This window comes from Bufo bufo, chromosome 1 (genome assembly GCF_905171765.1).
Source record: "Bufo bufo chromosome 1, aBufBuf1.1, whole genome shotgun sequence".
In the NCBI taxonomy this organism is placed as follows: Eukaryota; Metazoa; Chordata; class Amphibia; order Anura; family Bufonidae; genus Bufo; species Bufo bufo.
Window position 1 is genome coordinate 565626889 of NC_053389.1, and position 19493 is coordinate 565646381.

The following is a 19493-nucleotide window of genomic DNA, read 5'->3' on the forward strand; positions in this document are numbered from 1 at the left end:
TGACTAACCACTGAGCCACCCTGCTGCCTAACATATGACTTACATTGTTAGGTGTCCATGAGTTCCAGCTGCTGCATTTAATTGAAAAATAACTGTGTATTAGACATGAACGATTTGTTTCAGTCCGGTTTGTTCGAATCGGCCAAGAAATTCCATTGTACCAGAATCAAAATTGCTTTCAATGCAAACAAATCGATTTGCTCATCACACATATTTAGCAGTGCTTTACAAATGTTGTCATCACTCTAACTTCCCTATCAGTATGCTTTTGAAGTGTTGGAGGAAACCACAGTACCTAGAGGAAACCTAAGTAAAGACTCGAAGAGACATACAAACTGCATGCAGATGGAGAATTAAATTAGAACACAGACACAAAGCAACAATATTAACCACTGAGCCAAAGTCTTTAACCAATACCTCTGCAATTCTGCGTTCTGCTACTGACTATGTAAACTGTAGATAATTCAAGTAGGATGCAGGAGATATGCACCCATAATCCTTGGGGCTGACAGGTGACAATATGATTTTTCCGTTAAATGGGTTACCAACTTTAGAGAATGTCTGTTCGTTAGAAGCAACATTTCCATTGGTACCTCCAGCAATCAGGAATCAAGATTTACCTGCAGCATCACCACTATGGGAATTAAGGATTACAAAGTGCCCATTCACATCAATGGTTTTTTTGTGCAGTGCAGGATAGGACAAGTCCTCCAGAGTGAGAGACACTCAGTGCTTAGACCTGCTTATGTTCAAATCCATTGGGTATGTTACTAATTATTTTCATGTCTGGATAACATTTTTACCAAGTCTATTTAGTTAAAGCTCTTTAAATAGGTTATCCCATGACCAGTGTAAAAAATGATCATATAGTACATGGCAATCGCTTTCCAACAATGCAGAACCAGCCCTGTGCCTCACATGGATCCAGAGAGTTCCACATTCATTGCTCTGCTAGATTTATATCAAGCTGACAGCTCAAGGGGAGTGTCTTTTCTGCTGGAGCTAAGGGAGCGTGTCCATGCTCTCCCGATCACAGCTCAGGAGGCGTGTCTCAGATCTCCTTATCACAGATAAGGAGGCGTGTGTCACGGCTGAGGATGGGGAAAGCCCTCAGCCGTGCGATGCCAGGAGATGGTAGGTCGCTACTTGGCCAGGACCACAGAATTAGGGAGCAGGTCACCTCCTATCGCATCCCTAATCTGACCCTGACTCCTAGCTGCATGAGCCGATGGTGGGAGGGCTCATGCTCCGGAACCTCAGATCCCTACTAACCCTGCGCAGATCTCTGAGCTAGGAGCTGGGTAGACAGCCCGTTCCTCCTGGACGCGGAGAAACAGGAGTCTAAAGTGGCCAAGCTGCATGGAGATGGGGTACATAAACAGACCTATGGATATGGCAGGAGAACAACTCTAGTTCAAACCTACCTGCCACAGCCTTGCTGACTGGATCCCGTGCTCACACGCTGATGTCCATACCATACATAAACGGACACAGCAAACACACATACACACCCAGATCCATAGCTGTATTAAACATGAAAGGAAAGACATCAACTTAACATCACATATAAACATTTATGACCACAAGGGTGGCCCTCACTGGCAGATGGTAAAAGACCAGGAGGATGACTCCAGCTTACAAACAAGGCTGGAGTACCCCTCAGACTTCTGATCTTAACTGAGGTTTTAATGCCCATGTAGTCACACCCACACACAGTCACACCCAGTGTTCACACAAAGAAGGGAGTTAACCCTTCCTACACCAGGTAAGGGAAAAAGCCACTTAAAGGGGAAGTACACAATAAACAAGCACACTGCAGCTGTTACCGCAGGCAATGACATGCGAGGCAACCATGTCCTGGGCGTCAGCCAGAAGGCCGAGACACTGCCACCACATGTACACAAAACAACACGTTGCCACGGGCAGCCACAAGTGAAGGGAAGTGTCACAGTGCACACCTATATAAACCTTGTGCACACCAGACATACAAAGTGCATACATACAAGGACAGGTTGCCTGTTGCAACCGCATGCACTTTACAGCAAGCTGCCAAGCACCAGCTCAGGCTGCTATACTGCCACATACATTATGTTGCCAGCGGCAACCACAGGTGAGGCAACATACTACAGCCTTCACCTGTGATTGACAACAAGACAAGACCGCAGGCAACTGCATGCGGTTCCAGGAGTCACGGCCATGACCATGGTTGTGACAGCGTGTCCATGCTCTCCCTATCACACCTCAAGAGGCAGTTAATGGATGAAAGTTAGCAGGACAAATAAATAAGAAAAAAACAGCAGGTGGTGCTATACAGATATATTTTATTGAAAAACTCAGTGGCTATGCTAAATTTTTTACTACATGCAATTACAAAAGTATTCAGATCCAGGTGCTGTTTTGAATACAGTAGAATATTTTTCGAGGGACAACCCCTGTAAGGGTAACTAAACTTAGCATAGAACAAATAATTACCAAACCCCAATAAAGTACCACCATAGGATTATATGTGATACTCTCATTCTATTTTACGTGTGTATGCACGACTGCTGATAGTTATTGCACTTGCTTCTGCTCTTGTTATATCTTATTCTCTAATGTTAAATGCTAAAAGTACCTAAATATCTAACTGATTCACTGGTGTAAATATGGGAAAGTGTAAAATAATAAGAATGTCCAAAAGCAAGAAAAATACAGTAAATATAGAACAAGCAAAGCCATTTCAGTTGATCTTCTTGTAATATTTTGCTAAACAAATCGTTCATATAAAATATTTGTACTGGGTGGCCTCTCCAAGAAACATCACATCTGTATGGTAAAATGCAAGGCTAACTTGAAGCTCATTTTATCTAAGCAAACAAGTTCATTTCTTGATATCATGGTAAAATTGTTTCCCATTCTGTTCTCTGCTGACTAATAAATTACCACTCTGTTGTGTAACATGTGTTGAAAAATGTGGAAAATGTGGTGCAATATCTGTGCAATCATGTCAATGAAATTTACTAGGGAAAACCATGATAAGTTACTATATAAACTACTTCTCTACAAAAAACATTGTCATTGATTTTCACATATACCCAGATCTGTTCTAGAAAAGTAATGCCTATCTGTTTTGCTCTCCAGTACATTCCTGGTTAGTAAATATAGCAAAGGATAAGAAGTAAAAATTAGTGAATTGATTCTTAAGAATCAAAATTTTACTCAAATTTTTCAAAAACTTCAGATTTCTTAGAATCAGAATTGATTTTCAATTTGAGTGCATTTTTGAGTGTTTTCAGTGCCATTAAAAAACGTTGAAGAGAGAGAGTTGGATTGGGTAGAATCGATTTGTACCCAAAACGAATCACAAGGTTGATTCGGAAGGATCAGACATCAAGCACATTTTAAGAAATTTGCTCATCTCTAATAAGAAGCCTGATGGAAACAGGTGACTAATGTATTCCATTGTCCTACTGTACACTGTTATACAGTGATATTCTATGTCCCTTTAAACTCCTATTGAGTTTTGTAATGTATGTTCAAAAAGAGTCTTATAATTAATGTTGAGAGAATTGAAGTTCACAAAATGGACTTTGAGCCAAATTTCAGGGAAAATTTGATTCGCCATGAAGCCTTGCTTCATGGTAATGAATTGATTTTCCCTGAAATAGGGTAAAAAATAAACAAAATCATACTTACCATTTCAGCGCGAAGAGCCTACTGCCACCATCTTGATTCTATATCCACGTGAAAATCCTGTGCGTGGTGACGTATGACGTCCCCATGTCGGGCGACTGTCATAACGGGATATGCAAGATTTTGCGGTAGATCTTTAATCAAGATGGCAGCATCAGTCTATTCGCGATCAAATAGATGAGATATATATTTATTTTACTTTTTTTAATCACAGACTTAAATATTAAAATCAGATGCTGCGATCAGCGCTGAACGTGGCATCTGAGGGGTACAGTGATGAAGAGTGGCACAATCACTGCTCCCTGTCATGACACCTACTATTTACAAAGAAATGTGCATCGTGTCGAAGTAATTTGTCACAAAGCTAATTTTTTTGTAGAATTCAGAGAAGCAGCTAAATCGCATTTTCCATAACTTTGCTCAACACTACTTATGTGTTTGGATATAAGTGCAGAAGAAAACATGTTAAAAGCAAATTCCAGACAAGATAACTTTTGCAAAATAAATCAATTTTTTATGCAAAAAAAATGTGTATTGAGTTCTCTTTAAAACTCCCCTATAATCACACAGTTACATTATCTTGTTTATTTTTAACCAACATATTTCCATGCACAAAGATGTGATTGCACATCTCACCACTTCCACCAGGCTTCCTTTGCTAGTTTGCTTACAGATACAGGAAAAAGTTAAATGCATTTTCTTTTCACTTGTATTTTCCTAATTCATAATAGAAGGCCAAGAAAATGTAAGGAACAGAATGAATACTCTACACCTGCATGCTATTTACACAGAGCCGAAATGTCTTCAGGATTAGCCAATTTAAACTTTTTTCTTTACAAAAAAGAATAAGATCCATTTTACTCATGACACTACCATCCATCATCTCTTTCATATCTTTCTATTAGGCACATACTTTGTCTTGTCATTAGTGAAAACTATGCACGCATGTGAATGAAACAGTTGTCTTTAGGTTTCTGAACAAAGTAGTTGTCTCAAGGTTCCTGGCCTCCCTCCGTCTTACCTGTCATTATAGAAGCAAAAGGTGGATGAGGATCAAAGGGGCATTTCAACCTTCCCGACTCCAGGTTTTGTGTGTCAAGCTTGAATACTATTTCCTGCAAGCAAAAGAGAAATTATACAATATATCATAAGAGGACAAATCTACATGAATGATGGCCCCTGCAGAAAGCACTTAAAAATAATTGTGCCTATAAGTGAAAACTACTTGTATTTTACCACATATAATTTCAAACATACGTTGGACATGTGAACATTACTGTATTGTGTAATTACACTTCCACAATGTGTCTGAGGCAGATCGTGCATAACTTTTAAGATTTTATTTAAGTCTAGTTTCACACTAGCACTTCTTATATCCGGCAGGTTGTTCCAGCAGGGAACAGCCTGCCAGGTATCTCTGTATTCGGCATTGCTGGAAGCTGCAACGTTAACTACCGCGCAGCGGTATTTGTCCGGCCGATTCACAGCATATTTGTCGGGTTGTGGCTGGATCTCCACCAGTCCCCATTATAGTTAATGGGGCCTAATGTCAACATTGTCTCTTCCTGCAATGCCAGTGAAACTACAGTAGTCTAAGACAAATTAAAAACCAGGACATCTAAGCAGGTGGAAATAATACACATTTTCATTTATTGTCATCTCTGAAATGGAATATTGATGCTATAACTCTATATATAATGACATGATCCTAAGGTTTTAGTATAGAATCTATAATAAAAACACTAAGGGACTCATTTATGAACTGATATACGCCACTTTTGTGGCATATACAAGTCGCATATTTTGACGCATGCCATTTTGTAGCAGAATCTGCTACTTTTCCCCGCTCACGCCACTTCCCGACAGATCGAGAAAAGGGGGTGTGGTGTGGGCGGGGAAAAGAGCGGGCCAGTAGGCCCCTCTCATTCATCAAGAGCTGGCGTAAATTTAAGTCTGTCACACGTCCTGCTGGAGGAAGCATCAAAGTTATGTAGAGGCTTGCACCTCCACGTAATTATGGTGCTTCCTCCAGCAGTACACACACACTCAAGACCAGCGTGGAAAACACCGGTCTTAATAAATGAGCCCCTAAATTCTTCTCATACTAGGTGAATATGGGCTAAATATTCCAATATGACAAATAACCTTATTACAAATACATAACTATATCCTTGGTTGTCACCACATAACAAAACCCAACAAATAAACATTAACTCCCCTCCCCAAAAAATGGACCAAAACATCACAAATTATGAAAATATAAAATCATAGGGGGACATTTATCAAGATCATTGTTTTCTTCGCTGTTCGTGATTTGCCCTGCACAGCTGGAGGATGCAACAAATTTATGCCTCGTCATAGTTTTGTTGCATCATCTAACCGGTTTTGTGCCAGACTGAAATCTACGGCAGTCTGTCATATATTTCTGTCTTCATTCATGCCAGAAAACTGGTGTGAATGAACAGTAATGTGCCAGGCCTGCTGGCCTTGTTACCTCACCATGCCCCCTTTTTGGAAAGTGATGAGAGTAGTGCAAAAACGCTACTTGCAACAAAATGTTGTTGCAATGTTGTTAAAAAAGTTCCAAACACAGCATTTGTTACTTTTTTACATCTGAAAACTAGTGGGGGGGATGATAAATTCCCCCCATAAACTTTATTGAAAGTATGGAGTTAGAATAAGGGCTCTTTCACACTTGCGTTGTCCGGATCCATTGTGCACTCCCTTTGCCAAAGGTGCCCGCCGGATCCGGAAAAACGCAAGTGAACTGAAAGCATTTGAAGACGGATCCATCTTCAAAATGCGTTCAGTGTTACCATGGCTCCCAGGACGCTATTAAAGTCCTGGTTGCCATAGTAGTAGTGGGGAGCGGGGGAGCAGTATACTTACCGTCCGTGCGGCTCCCGGGGCGCTCCAGAATGACGTTAGAGCGCCCCTTGCGCATGGATGACGTGATCCATGCGACACGTCATCCATGACCGTGGGGCTCCCTGACGTCACTCTGGAGCGCCCGGGGAGCCGCACGGACGGTAAGTATACTGCTCCCCCGCTCCCCACTACACTTTACCATGGCTGCCAGGACTTTAGCGTCCTTGCAGCCATGGTAACCATTCAGAAAAAGCTAAACGTCGGATCCGGCAATGCGCCGAAACGACGTTTAGCTTAATGGGCATTAATTCCGGATCCGGCCTTGCGCCAAGTGTTCAGGATTTTTGGCCGGAGCAAAAAGCACAGCATGCTGCAGTATTTTCTCCGGCCAAAAAAACGTTCCGGTCCGGAACTGAAGACATCCTGATGCATCCTAAATGGATTTCTCTCCATTCAGAATGCATTGGGATAATCCTGATCAGGATTCTTCCGGCATAGAGCCCCGACGACGGAACTCTATGCCGGAAGAAAAGAACGCAAGTGTGAAAGAGCCCTAAGAATCCCACAGTGGTAAAAGGCACAATCACAAGAGGAGAGGACATAAAAATACCCTATGTCTATATTAATTGTAGGTCATAGACATTGTACACAAGCCATGTAATAAAGTACTAAATGACTTTAATAGGACAGACAAACCAAGCTTTTTATGTCACTGCCTTTACCATTTTCATTCTTAGACTTGTAATAAAAAAACATGAAGTACCCATATTGCATAAATGTGACAACAAATTTGCATTAACATCTACTTGTGAGGTTCAATCAGGATCCTCCCTCTCAGATTCTATCAAAAATACTGAAAAAAATAACTGCTGTAATACTATTTTTTCTGGCAACATGATGGATACCATTATGGTCATTGAGGTGCCCATCATGTGAAAAATTGGTTAGTGCCAGTATTTTTGTTTTTCTGTTCCTATGAGGAAACTGAAGAATGGAAATGTCAACACAGATGTGAACGCAGGCTTACAGTTTGATATAACTACAAAAACATTTGGTCTCTGTCGGTGTGGTCTGTAACTGTGTAAGACAGAAGAGAGAAATATCATAGGATTCATGGAATGCTTGTTTATAATGTATGTGAGAAATGTGGTATTAGGAGGTTTGTTGGGCAGTATATTTCTGATACTGACCACTGGACAGTGTTGAAGGTTCTCAGATTCCCATGTTAAAGTTCCTTACATCTACATACTTGTTCCACTTGGTTGAATCATGCTCAAAGGATGATCTGTTTATTGCACACTATAAAATATGCATCTCAGCACCAACTTAAAGGTGAAATATTAATTTGTCTTTTCCTTATGGACATTGTTGGTCAGGAGATTTTAGGTTTGCTTTCATGATTGTGCTATCATCTGGCATAGTGACTTCCAGGAAGGTTCGATTAGATCCCATCAACACCATGTATGCATCATGGTATCAGATTCCTCTTTTTCAGTGATGTTGGTGTCAGTTTTAAGTCTTTGCTTAGTGAGGTTCCACCAAATTTATCAAATGGCACACTGTTATAATATATTTGAAACAAGTGCAATGGGGTGTATGACTACAGGTGAAACTCGAAAAATTAGAATATTGTGCAAAGTTCATTTATTTCAGTAATGCAACTTAAAAGGTGAAACTAACATATGTGATAGATTCATTACATGCAAAGCGAGATATTTCAAGCCTTTATTTGTTATAATTTGGATGATAATGGGTTACAGCTTATGAAACCCCAAAGTCACAATTTTGAGGTACCTTTGCTCAGGGGGTAAGGATTAATTAGCTGACTAGAGTTTCACACTTTGAGCCTATAATATTTAACCTTTTAACAAAATTCTAATTTTAAGCTACATTAATGCAATTCCTTTTAATTTGCATTACTGAAATAAATGGACTTTTGCACGATTTTTCGAGTTTCACCTGTATGTCTGTAAACGTACACCAGGAGATACCTAGTGTGAAGATCTGACTTTGCAAACATTGCAAAGGGGCATCAATTGTGACACCTCTACACCACAAAACTGGTGTAACAGACTTGATAAGTGTCCCAATTTTTTATTTTTGTCCAATATGTTATAAAACCTCAAATAATGTTTCAATGTATTCTTGGTTAGCTGTGTGGTATAGTGTCAGAATGTTGAGTGAGAAAGAGTTAGATTAGGGACAGCACGGTGGCTCAGTGGTTAGCACTGGTGCCCTGTAGCCCTGGGGTCCTAGGTTTGAATCCAACCAAGGACAACATCTACATGGAGTTTGTATGTTCTCACTGTGTTTGTGTGGGTTTCCTCCCACACTCCAAAGGCATACTGATAGGGACCTTAGGTTGTGAGCCCCATTGGGGACAGTTGGATGCTAATGTCTGCATAAAATAAATAAATTAGGGGATCTGACAGGCCACCTTAATAAGACATGTGTTTAGGGAGCTCCTAAAACTTTGGATGTTGTGATTTTAACCTAATTGCTTGTGGTAGAAAGTTTCAGAGAACTGGTGCAGATCTGGAGACATCTTAAAAACAGGAGTGAGAGGTTCAGATGATGCTAGTTGTAAGCCATTGGCTGAGCAGAGAGCATGACTAAGGTGGTAGACAGAAATAAGGGAGGAGATATAAGGGGATGCAACACTCTGGAGAGCTTTGTGGGTGACAATGAGCAGTTCAAATTAAATTATTTACTGTATGGGCAACCAGTGCATTGTTTGGCACAGGAAGGAGGCAGTTGAGGTTAGACAAATCAATTAGTATGGCTGCTGCATTAAGGATAAATTGGAAGGTGGAAACTTTGGTGAGGGCAATGTCTGACAGGCCCACCAGATAACCAGACGATCCTCAAGTGGGCCCAGGTTATTTGGCGCCCAAAGATCCAGAACAAAAAAAAAACATTGGGCTGTCTTTAGAGCCAATCATTTTCCACTAGGGTCTATTTCTCTGATTCAAAACCCATTAGACTTTATTAATAATATAGGGGTTATACCCCAGAAATAATTTCCTCTGGTGGGCCCCAGGAAATCCAGTCCAACACTGGATGAGGGGGAGGCCAATTAATGATCAGTTACAGTAATCAAGATGGGAATAGATCAGGGTCACAATAAGAGCTTTTGTTGTTTAAACAGTAAGAAAGGGGAGGATTCTAGAAGCTTTTGAAGTGCAGGCGGCATGAGCGGTAATCAGATGACTATAAGGGGTGAAGGAAAGATCAGTGGCAAACATAACACAGAGACAGCAGGCGTGCTGCCTAGATGTGATGGTAGTGTTGCCCTCTGAGATGGAGACATCAGGTTCAGGTAGTAGATGGAGAAAACACAAGTAGTTACGTTTTTGAAAGAATCCCTTTCAGACGGAGAGAGGACACGATGTTAGGACAGCAGGAAAATAGTTACTTTTGTTTTGAAGTACAGCAGGGATGAGGTTATGGGGTGAAGTGCATAGTTGGGTGTTGTTGGTAGAGATGTTACTGAAAACCAAATATTCTGATATCGTGGATGGAACAATTCTATCACCTATATTTGTATTCTACATATTTGCACTGTATTTACCTGATGAAACTCTCACATTCTTTATACTTACATCTGTTGTACTTTAGAAGTATATCCTATTGTGCACAAAATTACTTGTATGTTTTGCCTCCTATTGGGTTATATGGGCTCTCATTAAAGGGATCACATGCATGTATTCTAAAGCCTCAATACTAGTGTTGAATGAGCATGCTCGGCCGAACACCAGTTATTTATTTAGTGTATTTAAATGTAATTTAGCATCTATTTCTGAAAAGTTTCTGCTAGGATTTGAACTCACAACCCCTTGTACATTAGAGGCAAGGACCTTATTCACTCAGCTATAAAGCTGAATGCTAAACTGCATCAGAAAAACCTCATAGTAGTTTCTGATTTAGTGAGTTTTGCTATTCAGCAGAAGACTTATTTAATATTTCTGTGTAAGTTAACATGTAGCTGTACAGTGTAGTGGTTAACATCCTTGCCTCTAATGTACAAGCTTGGGAGTTAGAATCCTGGCAGAAACATTTCAGAATTTATATATATATATACAGTACAGACCAAAAGTTTGGACACACCTTCTCATTCAAAGAGTTTTCTTTATTTTCATGACTATGAAGGCATCAAAACTATGAATTAACACATGTGGAATTATATACATAACAAACAAGTGTGAAACAACTGAAAATATGTCATATTCTAGGTTCTTCAAAGTAGCCACCTTTTGCTTTGATTACTGCTTTGCACACTCTTGGCATTCTCTTGATGAGCTTCAAGAGGTAGTCCCCTGAAATGGTCTTCCAACAGTCTTGAAGGAGTTCCCAGAGATGCTTAGCACTTGTTGGCCCTTTTGCCTTCACTCTGCGGTCCAGCTCACCCCAAACCATCTCGATTGGGTTCAGGTCCGGTGACTGTGGAGGCCAGGTCATCTGGCGCAAACACCCCATCACTCTTCTTCATGGTCAAATAGCCCTTACTTTCAAAGTTTTCCCAATTTTTCGGCTGACTGACTGACCTTCATTTCTTAAAGTAATGATGGCCACTCGTTTTTCTTTATTTAGCTGCTTTTTTCTTGCCATAATACAAATTCTTACAGTCTATTCAGTAGGACTATCAGCTGTGTATCCACCTGACTTCTCCTCAACGCAACTGATGGTCCCAACCCCATTTATAAGGCAAGAAATCCCACTTATTAAACCTGACAGGGCACACCTGTGAAGTGAAAACCATTTCAAGGGACTACCTCTTGAAGCTCATCAAGAGAATGCCAAGAGTTTGCAAAGCAGTAATCAAAGCAAAAGGTGGCTACTTTGAAGAACCTAGAATATTACATATTTTCTGTTGTTTCACACTTGTTTGTTATGAATATAATTCCACATGTGTTAATTCATAGTTTTGATGCCTTCAGTGTGAATCTACAATTTTCATAGTCATGAAAATAAAGAAAACTCTTTGAATGAGAAGGTGTGTCCAAACTTTTGGTCTGTACTGTATATATATATATATATATATATATATATATATTATTATTTTTTTTGTAATTACACATTTATTTTGTGCTATCATTTTTTTACAATTACAAAAAAATATATAAAATATATAAATGTCATCTCTGTTTCTGAAATGTTTCTTCCGGGATTCGAACTCCCAAGCCTGTACATGTTAACCTGAACAGAAATATAAAATAAGTCTTCTGCTGAATAGTAATACTCACTAAATCAGAAACTACTATGAGGTTTTTCTGACACAATTTAACATTCAGCTTTATAGCTGAGAGGATAAGGTTCTTGCCTCTAATGTACAATGTTGGGAGTCGAAATCCCAGCAGAAACTTTTAATAAATTATATTTAAATACACTGGGGTGTCCCCAAGCACTGACACCATATATGGATATAGCTATATATGGAGTCAGAGCAGGGACTCCTAGAGTTCCGACACCCTCCCCTCTTCAGAGCAGGGGGTGCCTGGGGTACTCCTATTGACTTCCATTGTGCTCGGGTGCTCGGTAGAACACCCGAGCATCGCAAAGTGTTCTACTAGAGCACCCGACCACACAAGCACTTTGGTGCTCGCTCAACACTATTCAATACTTAAACTGACTGTCCAGTCCTGAACTCAAATATGAAATATAGGTCAGTCAGTACAAATACAGTATAGTTGTTCTGCCCTTCCCTGCAGCTCCGCCTCCTGAGCTTTGTTGCTCGGTATAAAAATGTTCACTTGAAAGTCAGGGCATGGAGAGGTGATTTCCAGTCTGGCAAGGTCAGACTGTATATAACAGTGGCGGATGCTAAACCACCAGTAAGAAAATTTTGATTCTGGAAACTGCTGCATGTATACTGAGGCGAAGAAATCTTACGAAGGGGGAGCATGGAGGGTGGCTTTCTTATCTTCCTGAAAACTATGCTCCACAGCATGTATTTCTTTCCTAGTTACCATCCATGATATATTTGTTCAAAAAAAGAAAAAAAGACATTGAACTGGTCACCCAACTAAAAGTGATACAGAGAGTGCATGACATATAACGTCATCAGACTTTTAATCTTATTATTGTTTCCAGATTCTCTAAGTGTGAGAATAAAGATTTTGAATGGTGTGAACAAAGTCACTTTATTCTTTATGAAACCTTTGACTTTATAATACATCACTTGAAGCTCATTGTTATTACATTTTTTTTTTTTAAAGCGTGTTGTATAATGAGTGTCAATGTTATGGAACATGGACATACAGTACATGTAAATTTACCTCTTTGTTGCCTCCAAGTTCAATAAATCCACACAGTGGATGGAAGGCTCCAGTTCCACAAGTATATATATGGGTTTTGTTGTAGTGATGAAGGACTTTAATGAAATTTGCACATTCCTCCTAAAATAAGAAAAGCAATGAACATTTTTATAGTAGAGATATACAGTTGTGTATTCCATTCTATACATAGTGCATTCAGAAAGTCATTAGACCCTTTCACTTTTTTCACATTTTGTTATGTTGTGGCCTTGTGCTAAAAAAAATAATATATTTTTCCTTATCATTCTGCCCTCAATACCCCACAATGAGAAATGGAAAACAGAATGTGTTCAGACATTTTACTTGAAGCACTTTTGGCAGTGATTGCAACCTCCAGTGTTCTTAGGTATGATGCCACAAGGTCTGCACACCTAGAATTTAGGATTTTATGTCATTCTTCCATGCAGATCCTCTCAAGTTCTGTCAGGATGGAGAGGGACCATGGTTGGACAGCCATTTCCAGGTCTCTCCAGATATGTTTGATTGAATTCAAGTCAGAGTCCTGGCTAGGCCACTCAAGGACATTCACAGAGTTGTCCCTAAGCCACTCCAGTGTTCTCTCTCATGTTTTCATTAAAACGATATCTGTACTTTGCTCCATTTAGCTTTCCCTCAACTATATCAGTCTCCCTATCCCAGCTGCTGACCCCCCCCCCCCCCCCCAACAACAACATTATTACACTGCCACCACCATGCTTCACTATACGGATGGTATTGGGCAAATGATGAACAGTGCATGGTTTCCCTTAAAACATGATGCTTAGAACTGAGGACACAACTTCAGTCTGGTTTTATCAGATGGGAAAATCTTGTTTTTCACAGGATAAGTAACTAATAAGTTTCTAACTCCAGGTGGGATTTTGTGTGTATTTTACTGAGGAGAGGTTTCTTTCTGGCCACTCTGACATAAAACCTATATGTCATGGTGCAGTGATGGTTGACCTTCAGGGAGTTTCTTTGGAGCTCAGCCAAAGTCACCATTCAGTTCTCCCTCACTACTCTTATCAAGGTCCTTCTCCTCCTAGTACTTAGTTTGGTGGGGCAGCTAGTTCCTGGATCCCTGGCTGTTCCAAACTTCTTCCATTTAGGAATTATAGAGGCTCTTGGGTACTTTCAGTTTTGTACTCTTCTCTGATCTGTGCAGCATGTCTCTAAGCTCTACAGTCAGTTCTTTCCTTTTCGTGGCTCGGTTTTTGCCCTGATATGCATTGTCAGCTGTGAGATCTTATGGAATATAGACAGGGGGGTGTCTTTCTAAATCATGTCCAATCAACTGAATTTACCACAGATGGACTCCTATCAAGGCATAGAAACTTCTCAAAAGTAATCAAGGGAAACTGGAATTTGAAGTCTCATAACAAACGGTCTGAATACGTATGTCCATGCAAAATTTTTGTTTTTTCTTTTTAATAAATTACCAACATTTTTTACAATTCTGTTTTCATTTTCAAATTATGGGGTATTGAATGCAGATTGATGGGGGATAACTTTTTTTCCATTTTAGCACAAGGCAGCAACATAACAAAATGTAAAAAAAAATTGTGAAAGGGTCTGTAGAGTTTCCGAATTCATTATATGTATGTTAGCATGCAATATGTCCAAAAGTGCACCGGAACAATAACCCTATTTAATCCTTATTGCAAATGACTTTTCATGATGAAGTTGATAAATGAGAGTAAAACCATGAAAGATATGCAAGTGGATAATATCCACCTGGGTCATTCTTGAATGTACATATAAATATTCTAATTGAAAAGGAGATTCAGGACCCTTCATCCCTATGAAGGACCATTAGGTACACACATGGTGAGAATACCTAATTCACAGGCTGCAGAAAATGTCTTCTAAGAAATCTTGCCAATATAGTAACTTGACATGCATTGTCACACAACTGGTGCCCTTGCAAAACAATCTCCCAATGCTCATGGGTTGCCATGGTCTGCCATGCATAAATGCTCAGTAGGATGCGCCAGAGGTAGCATGGAAAGTTTTTATGATACTTTTACACTGACGGCCTATCCTCTAGGCCATCAGTATCTGATTGTGGTGGTCTGACATCTGGGAACTCTGCCAATCAGCTGTTTGAAAAGACACCGGCACTCGCAGTGGTTTTCTCTCAGCTCACCAAGCACTGTGCTTTACTTTGTATATCAGTTGTGCTTAGTATCTCAACACACATCACATGGCCTAGACTAAACTGGTAGAAGGAAGAAGCAATAACGAGACCACCGAAAAGCTTTTTGATGGGGATCATGGGTGTCAGACCCCCACTGATCAGATACTGATGACGTCTACAGAAGATAGGCATCAGTATAAAAGTCTTGGTAGACCCATTTAATAAACTAACTGTCAGTTTTAATCCCTTCATGACATCCGCTGTACATGTCGACTCTTTAAAGTTGGTGCCCGGTCTGGAGCAAAGCAAGCTCCATAGCTAGCAGGTGCCTGCTGTTTAATACAGCAGACACCCACGACTAATGTCAACGACCGACGGTAATGCCGAGTGAGGACATTTAACCTCTCAGATGCCTTGGTAAAATGTAACCATGGAATCTGAGGAGCCATAAACCTAAAGGGCGCTCTTCACGGGCTGGAACGCCTTTCCCCAGCGGAGATCAGGAAAGGCATTCCATAGTGGTAATGAGCCTGAACCTGTACTAGGCTTTCAGGCACATTGCTTGTATATTACAATTCAGGCCACCAGGTGGCAGCACGGAACTGTAAAATACCTATGCATTTCTGTATAGGATAATGGAAAAAATCCCATTACCCTACACAAATTGCAATCTGATGATTGCATGTTGTGCTATACATGGGGACCTAATAAAAAGTATAAAAAAAAGTTTTAAACAATATAAAAAAATAAAAATATATAAAAATTTAAATCATCCCCCTTCCCCCCAAATCAAAATCGAAGTACTTTAACAATAATAAGAAATTAACATAATGGGAATTGTCGTGTGTGAAAATGCCCGTATTATTAAAATATTATAAAAAATGTATCCCATACAGTGAATGACGTAATGGAATAAAAATAGCAATGGTCAATTCGCTATTTTTTCATCACTTTACCTCCCCCAAAAATTTTATAAAAAGTGATCAAAATTTCATAAACACCAAAATGATCAAAAACTACAGATCACCATGCAAAAAATTAGCCACCACACAGCTCGGTACACATAACTAAAGTTATGTGGGTCACAATATGGTCGATGAAAAGAAAAAAAAAAAAGAAAATTATATATATGTATTACTGCCGTAATTGTATCGACCTGGAGAATGAAGAGTACAAGTCATTTTTATCACATAGTGAATGCTGTAAAAACAAAACCTATAAAACTGTGGCGGAATTGCGATATTTTTTTTTTCAAATTCCATCCCATTTGGAATTTTATTCCCACTACATTGTATGCCATATTAAATGGTAAAAGTAGACAGTATGACTTGTCCCTCAAAAAACAAGCCCTCATATGGCTATGTTAACAGAAAATTTAAAAAAGTTATGGCTCTGGGAAGGCAGGGAACAAAAAACTAAAACGTGAAAATAGAAAATCGCTGCATCGGGAAGGGGTTAAATTGAGAAAACAAAAAAGCATTATGCCCCAAAATTGCTGCGACCCTAAGGGGTTGAAAGTTACTCATTTAACTAAGCATTAATGATTTATAAGGATATATAATAATATAGACTGGGCAGTTATGGCTTTTCCTGCAGTTCTAAACATTTCAGATTTAATTTTGAAATCAGCAGAACAGAAATGTGTATATTTAGTATCAGTAAATTCTGTTTTATCCACTGTAAATATAGATTTTTCCTTAAGCCATTAAGTGAAACAAGTACAGAGCAAATACGTTACACCTCAGCTTGCTGGAAAGTAAATGCTTATAGTTACAAGTTCATCGTTATCCAGTGGGTTGTGTTGGATATAATCCATGATTTACGGTCAAAGAGATAACTATACTCAGCATTACTATGCTTAAATACACATTCAGATTAGAAAGAATTCTACTGTATTAGTTTAGTTGCCTGTTTCTAGAAAAGCTGGGTCACAACTATGATAACCACTAGTATAGATTTCAGAGGTTATCAGTAAACTTAGAGGCTGTTAAAAAGGTACTATAATTGTACCTAGAAATTATGCCTAGTAATACTGCCTAGTTATGCATTCCTTAAACTCATACATCTGGATAGCCAGGCTTCTTTACCCTAGTAAAGCTAGCAAATGACCCCTATATTGTCATCCAACTTTCTCTGAGTAATGAGTCCCTCTATAACTAGCCTGATTTCCCACTCAAAGGTCTGAGAAAGTTGGGACGATTCTTATGGGTGCCACAACTGCAAATGCCTGCACTGAATGATGGGTTGGCCATCACTCAGTAAAACCTGGACAAACCCTTTAACTCTTTCCTTTCCAGAGCTCACAGCTTAGAGGGAGCACTGTTCACATGTACTGTACTGTAAATTTGTGACAATTCCTCCGCGCTTGAAAGTTAAAAGCAAGTCATGTCTTGAGTAAAATAAGTAGTTTACAACACAAGATACAGTAATTGTATTGAAGTACATACATGTTCATCCTTCCCAGCGAGTTTACAAAAGTCTTCTCTGTCTTGAGTTGCCGGCCAATGAATCTGAAAATGGAGACATTTTATATGTTAGAGCGTTGCAAATATATTGTGAACATCTTGTTTGCATTTCATATTGAGCTCATTACTTTCATATGGTTTACAGTTGAGCGGAGAGGATGACGTGTTTCAGCTGAAGCTAGAATGTAGTGTTCATGTTAGGATACAAGTGTCTTACTGATGACATCATCAATGAAGTGTATGTTTATGATATACCATAAAGTATTAGAGAGCAGTTCCCACCACCGAGCTTGAAAGGATCTGTCCTGAACAGACAAAGTTTACAAAATCCCTCTTGCAACAAAAATGTCATTGCAAACATAATCAACCGCAGAATTAAGGAACTATCATAAATTATAGCTACAGCTACAATGCGCTCAGAGACAGATCCATTAGTTTTTATGAGGTTTTAGGCTGGAGCTACACATAGATTTTCTTGTAGCATTTTGATTTATTTTACATATGCTACAACAAGACTTGGTGTAGCCCCAATCTTAAGGATTTGGGTAAATTATGTAAATTATTTTTAGAAATCTAAAAGTAGTAGCAAAGAATCCTATTGAAACTCTGTTTCTGCCTTCTGCATGGATTGATGTTACCATTTACTGTACCTGTTAAGCCCTGAAATTGAAAAAGGGCTTTGCAAGTTTTTTTGGGCTTATTTGCACAAAATTTTGCAACATTTTGCATTTTTACACCACTCACTCCAGTTTTGAAAGATCTGTGAAAAAATGCCAATGACTAGCCTGTCGAGCTGATTTAAGCCAAACTCATTACCTTGAGACTTTTTAAAGTCTCAAAAATTGTCGCAATTTTACTTTACAGAATAATCTGTCATCTGTGTTCTGACAGTCATAGTATTGTCTGTGTTGTGGACAAGAATTGCAGAATACATATGGCCCATATCCATATTTTGCAGATCTGCTGTTTGCTGACCACAAAATGAATAGGGTCATGTGCATGAGGCCTAAGACAGATATATGAATATTTTTTACCATAGAAGAAGTGAAAAGTGGAGGTACAGCCTGCTATTGTTCTCCAGAATCCATCATATTGTTCCAAGAGGAGTGTATTTTGCTGGAGAATATGGCACATGCTAATCTCAAATATCCAACGCTGTTGGTTCTCTCACTTAAGCTAGTCCTTGTAAATCTTCCTCCATGGCTACCTACATTAATATGGATGCATAGATAAACTATTTAGTTTGAATAGTGGGATATTAAACCAGTATAGTACTAAATAGTACAAACCAGTATGGAAATTTGTCTCTAAAACTTGACATATTTAGTGGCACGTTTTAATCTGGCATCAAAGAGGTGCTGAATTATGAAACGTGAATCAGACATAAAACAGTAAAGGAAAAATTAATTGTAGCTCCATTCCATAATTTCCTATGGAAAATACTATGGATACCCATTGTGTCTATATAGTATGTTGACAGAAATATAGATAGTAATACAGTCCATTTTATCAATTAAAACTTGCCGATGGATCTCTCTTTACCATTTCATGTAGGCCTCAAATGTCATTTTCAATGAAGGCTTTGAAACTCCATTTTTTTTCTCAGTTGTTTAGAACTTTAATGTGGAAAATCTGTTTCCTGAATTATCTGTGCCAATATCTGCTTATCAGCCCATGCACACCCAAAGAGTCACTGTTTTTCAGATTTTTTTTTTATACTAGTTGAATATTTAATCAGGAACCTTATTTAATAAGTGGCTAAAATATTAAATTATGAGGAAAAGGCTGGTTATACACCATAAACTGGGCAATACTTACTAGACAGGTGCAGACTGAGAATAAAAAGCAGCACATGTATTCGCAGCACATCTTTGTGAATTGGTGTATGTGTCCAGGATCGTGTTATAACATTTGCAGTGTTGATAGCCTATTACACTTTTAATAAATACAGAGGTGGACAGCTAAGCATGAACAGCCATTAGGAAAACAATATAAACCTACAAAAAATGCCAGACCGCTTATAATGAATTGATACTTTATTACAAAATCACATATATT

General features: G+C 39.0%; 1 protein-coding gene across 1 annotated transcript in view; it reads right to left on the bottom strand.

The window, feature by feature from the left end:
- The window catches only part of SEMA3D (semaphorin 3D), a 181303-nt gene that overhangs the window by 70400 nt on the left and 91410 nt on the right, over nucleotides 1-19493 (bottom strand). Inside the window, exons 4-6 of the mRNA XM_040413133.1 lie at nucleotides 17418-17480; nucleotides 12816-12935; nucleotides 4694-4787 (exon numbers count right to left, since the gene is read on the bottom strand). Coding sequence (XP_040269067.1) covers nucleotides 4694-4787; nucleotides 12816-12935; nucleotides 17418-17480 — 277 coding nt within the window. The remainder of the gene's footprint in view (nucleotides 1-4693; nucleotides 4788-12815; nucleotides 12936-17417; nucleotides 17481-19493) is intronic.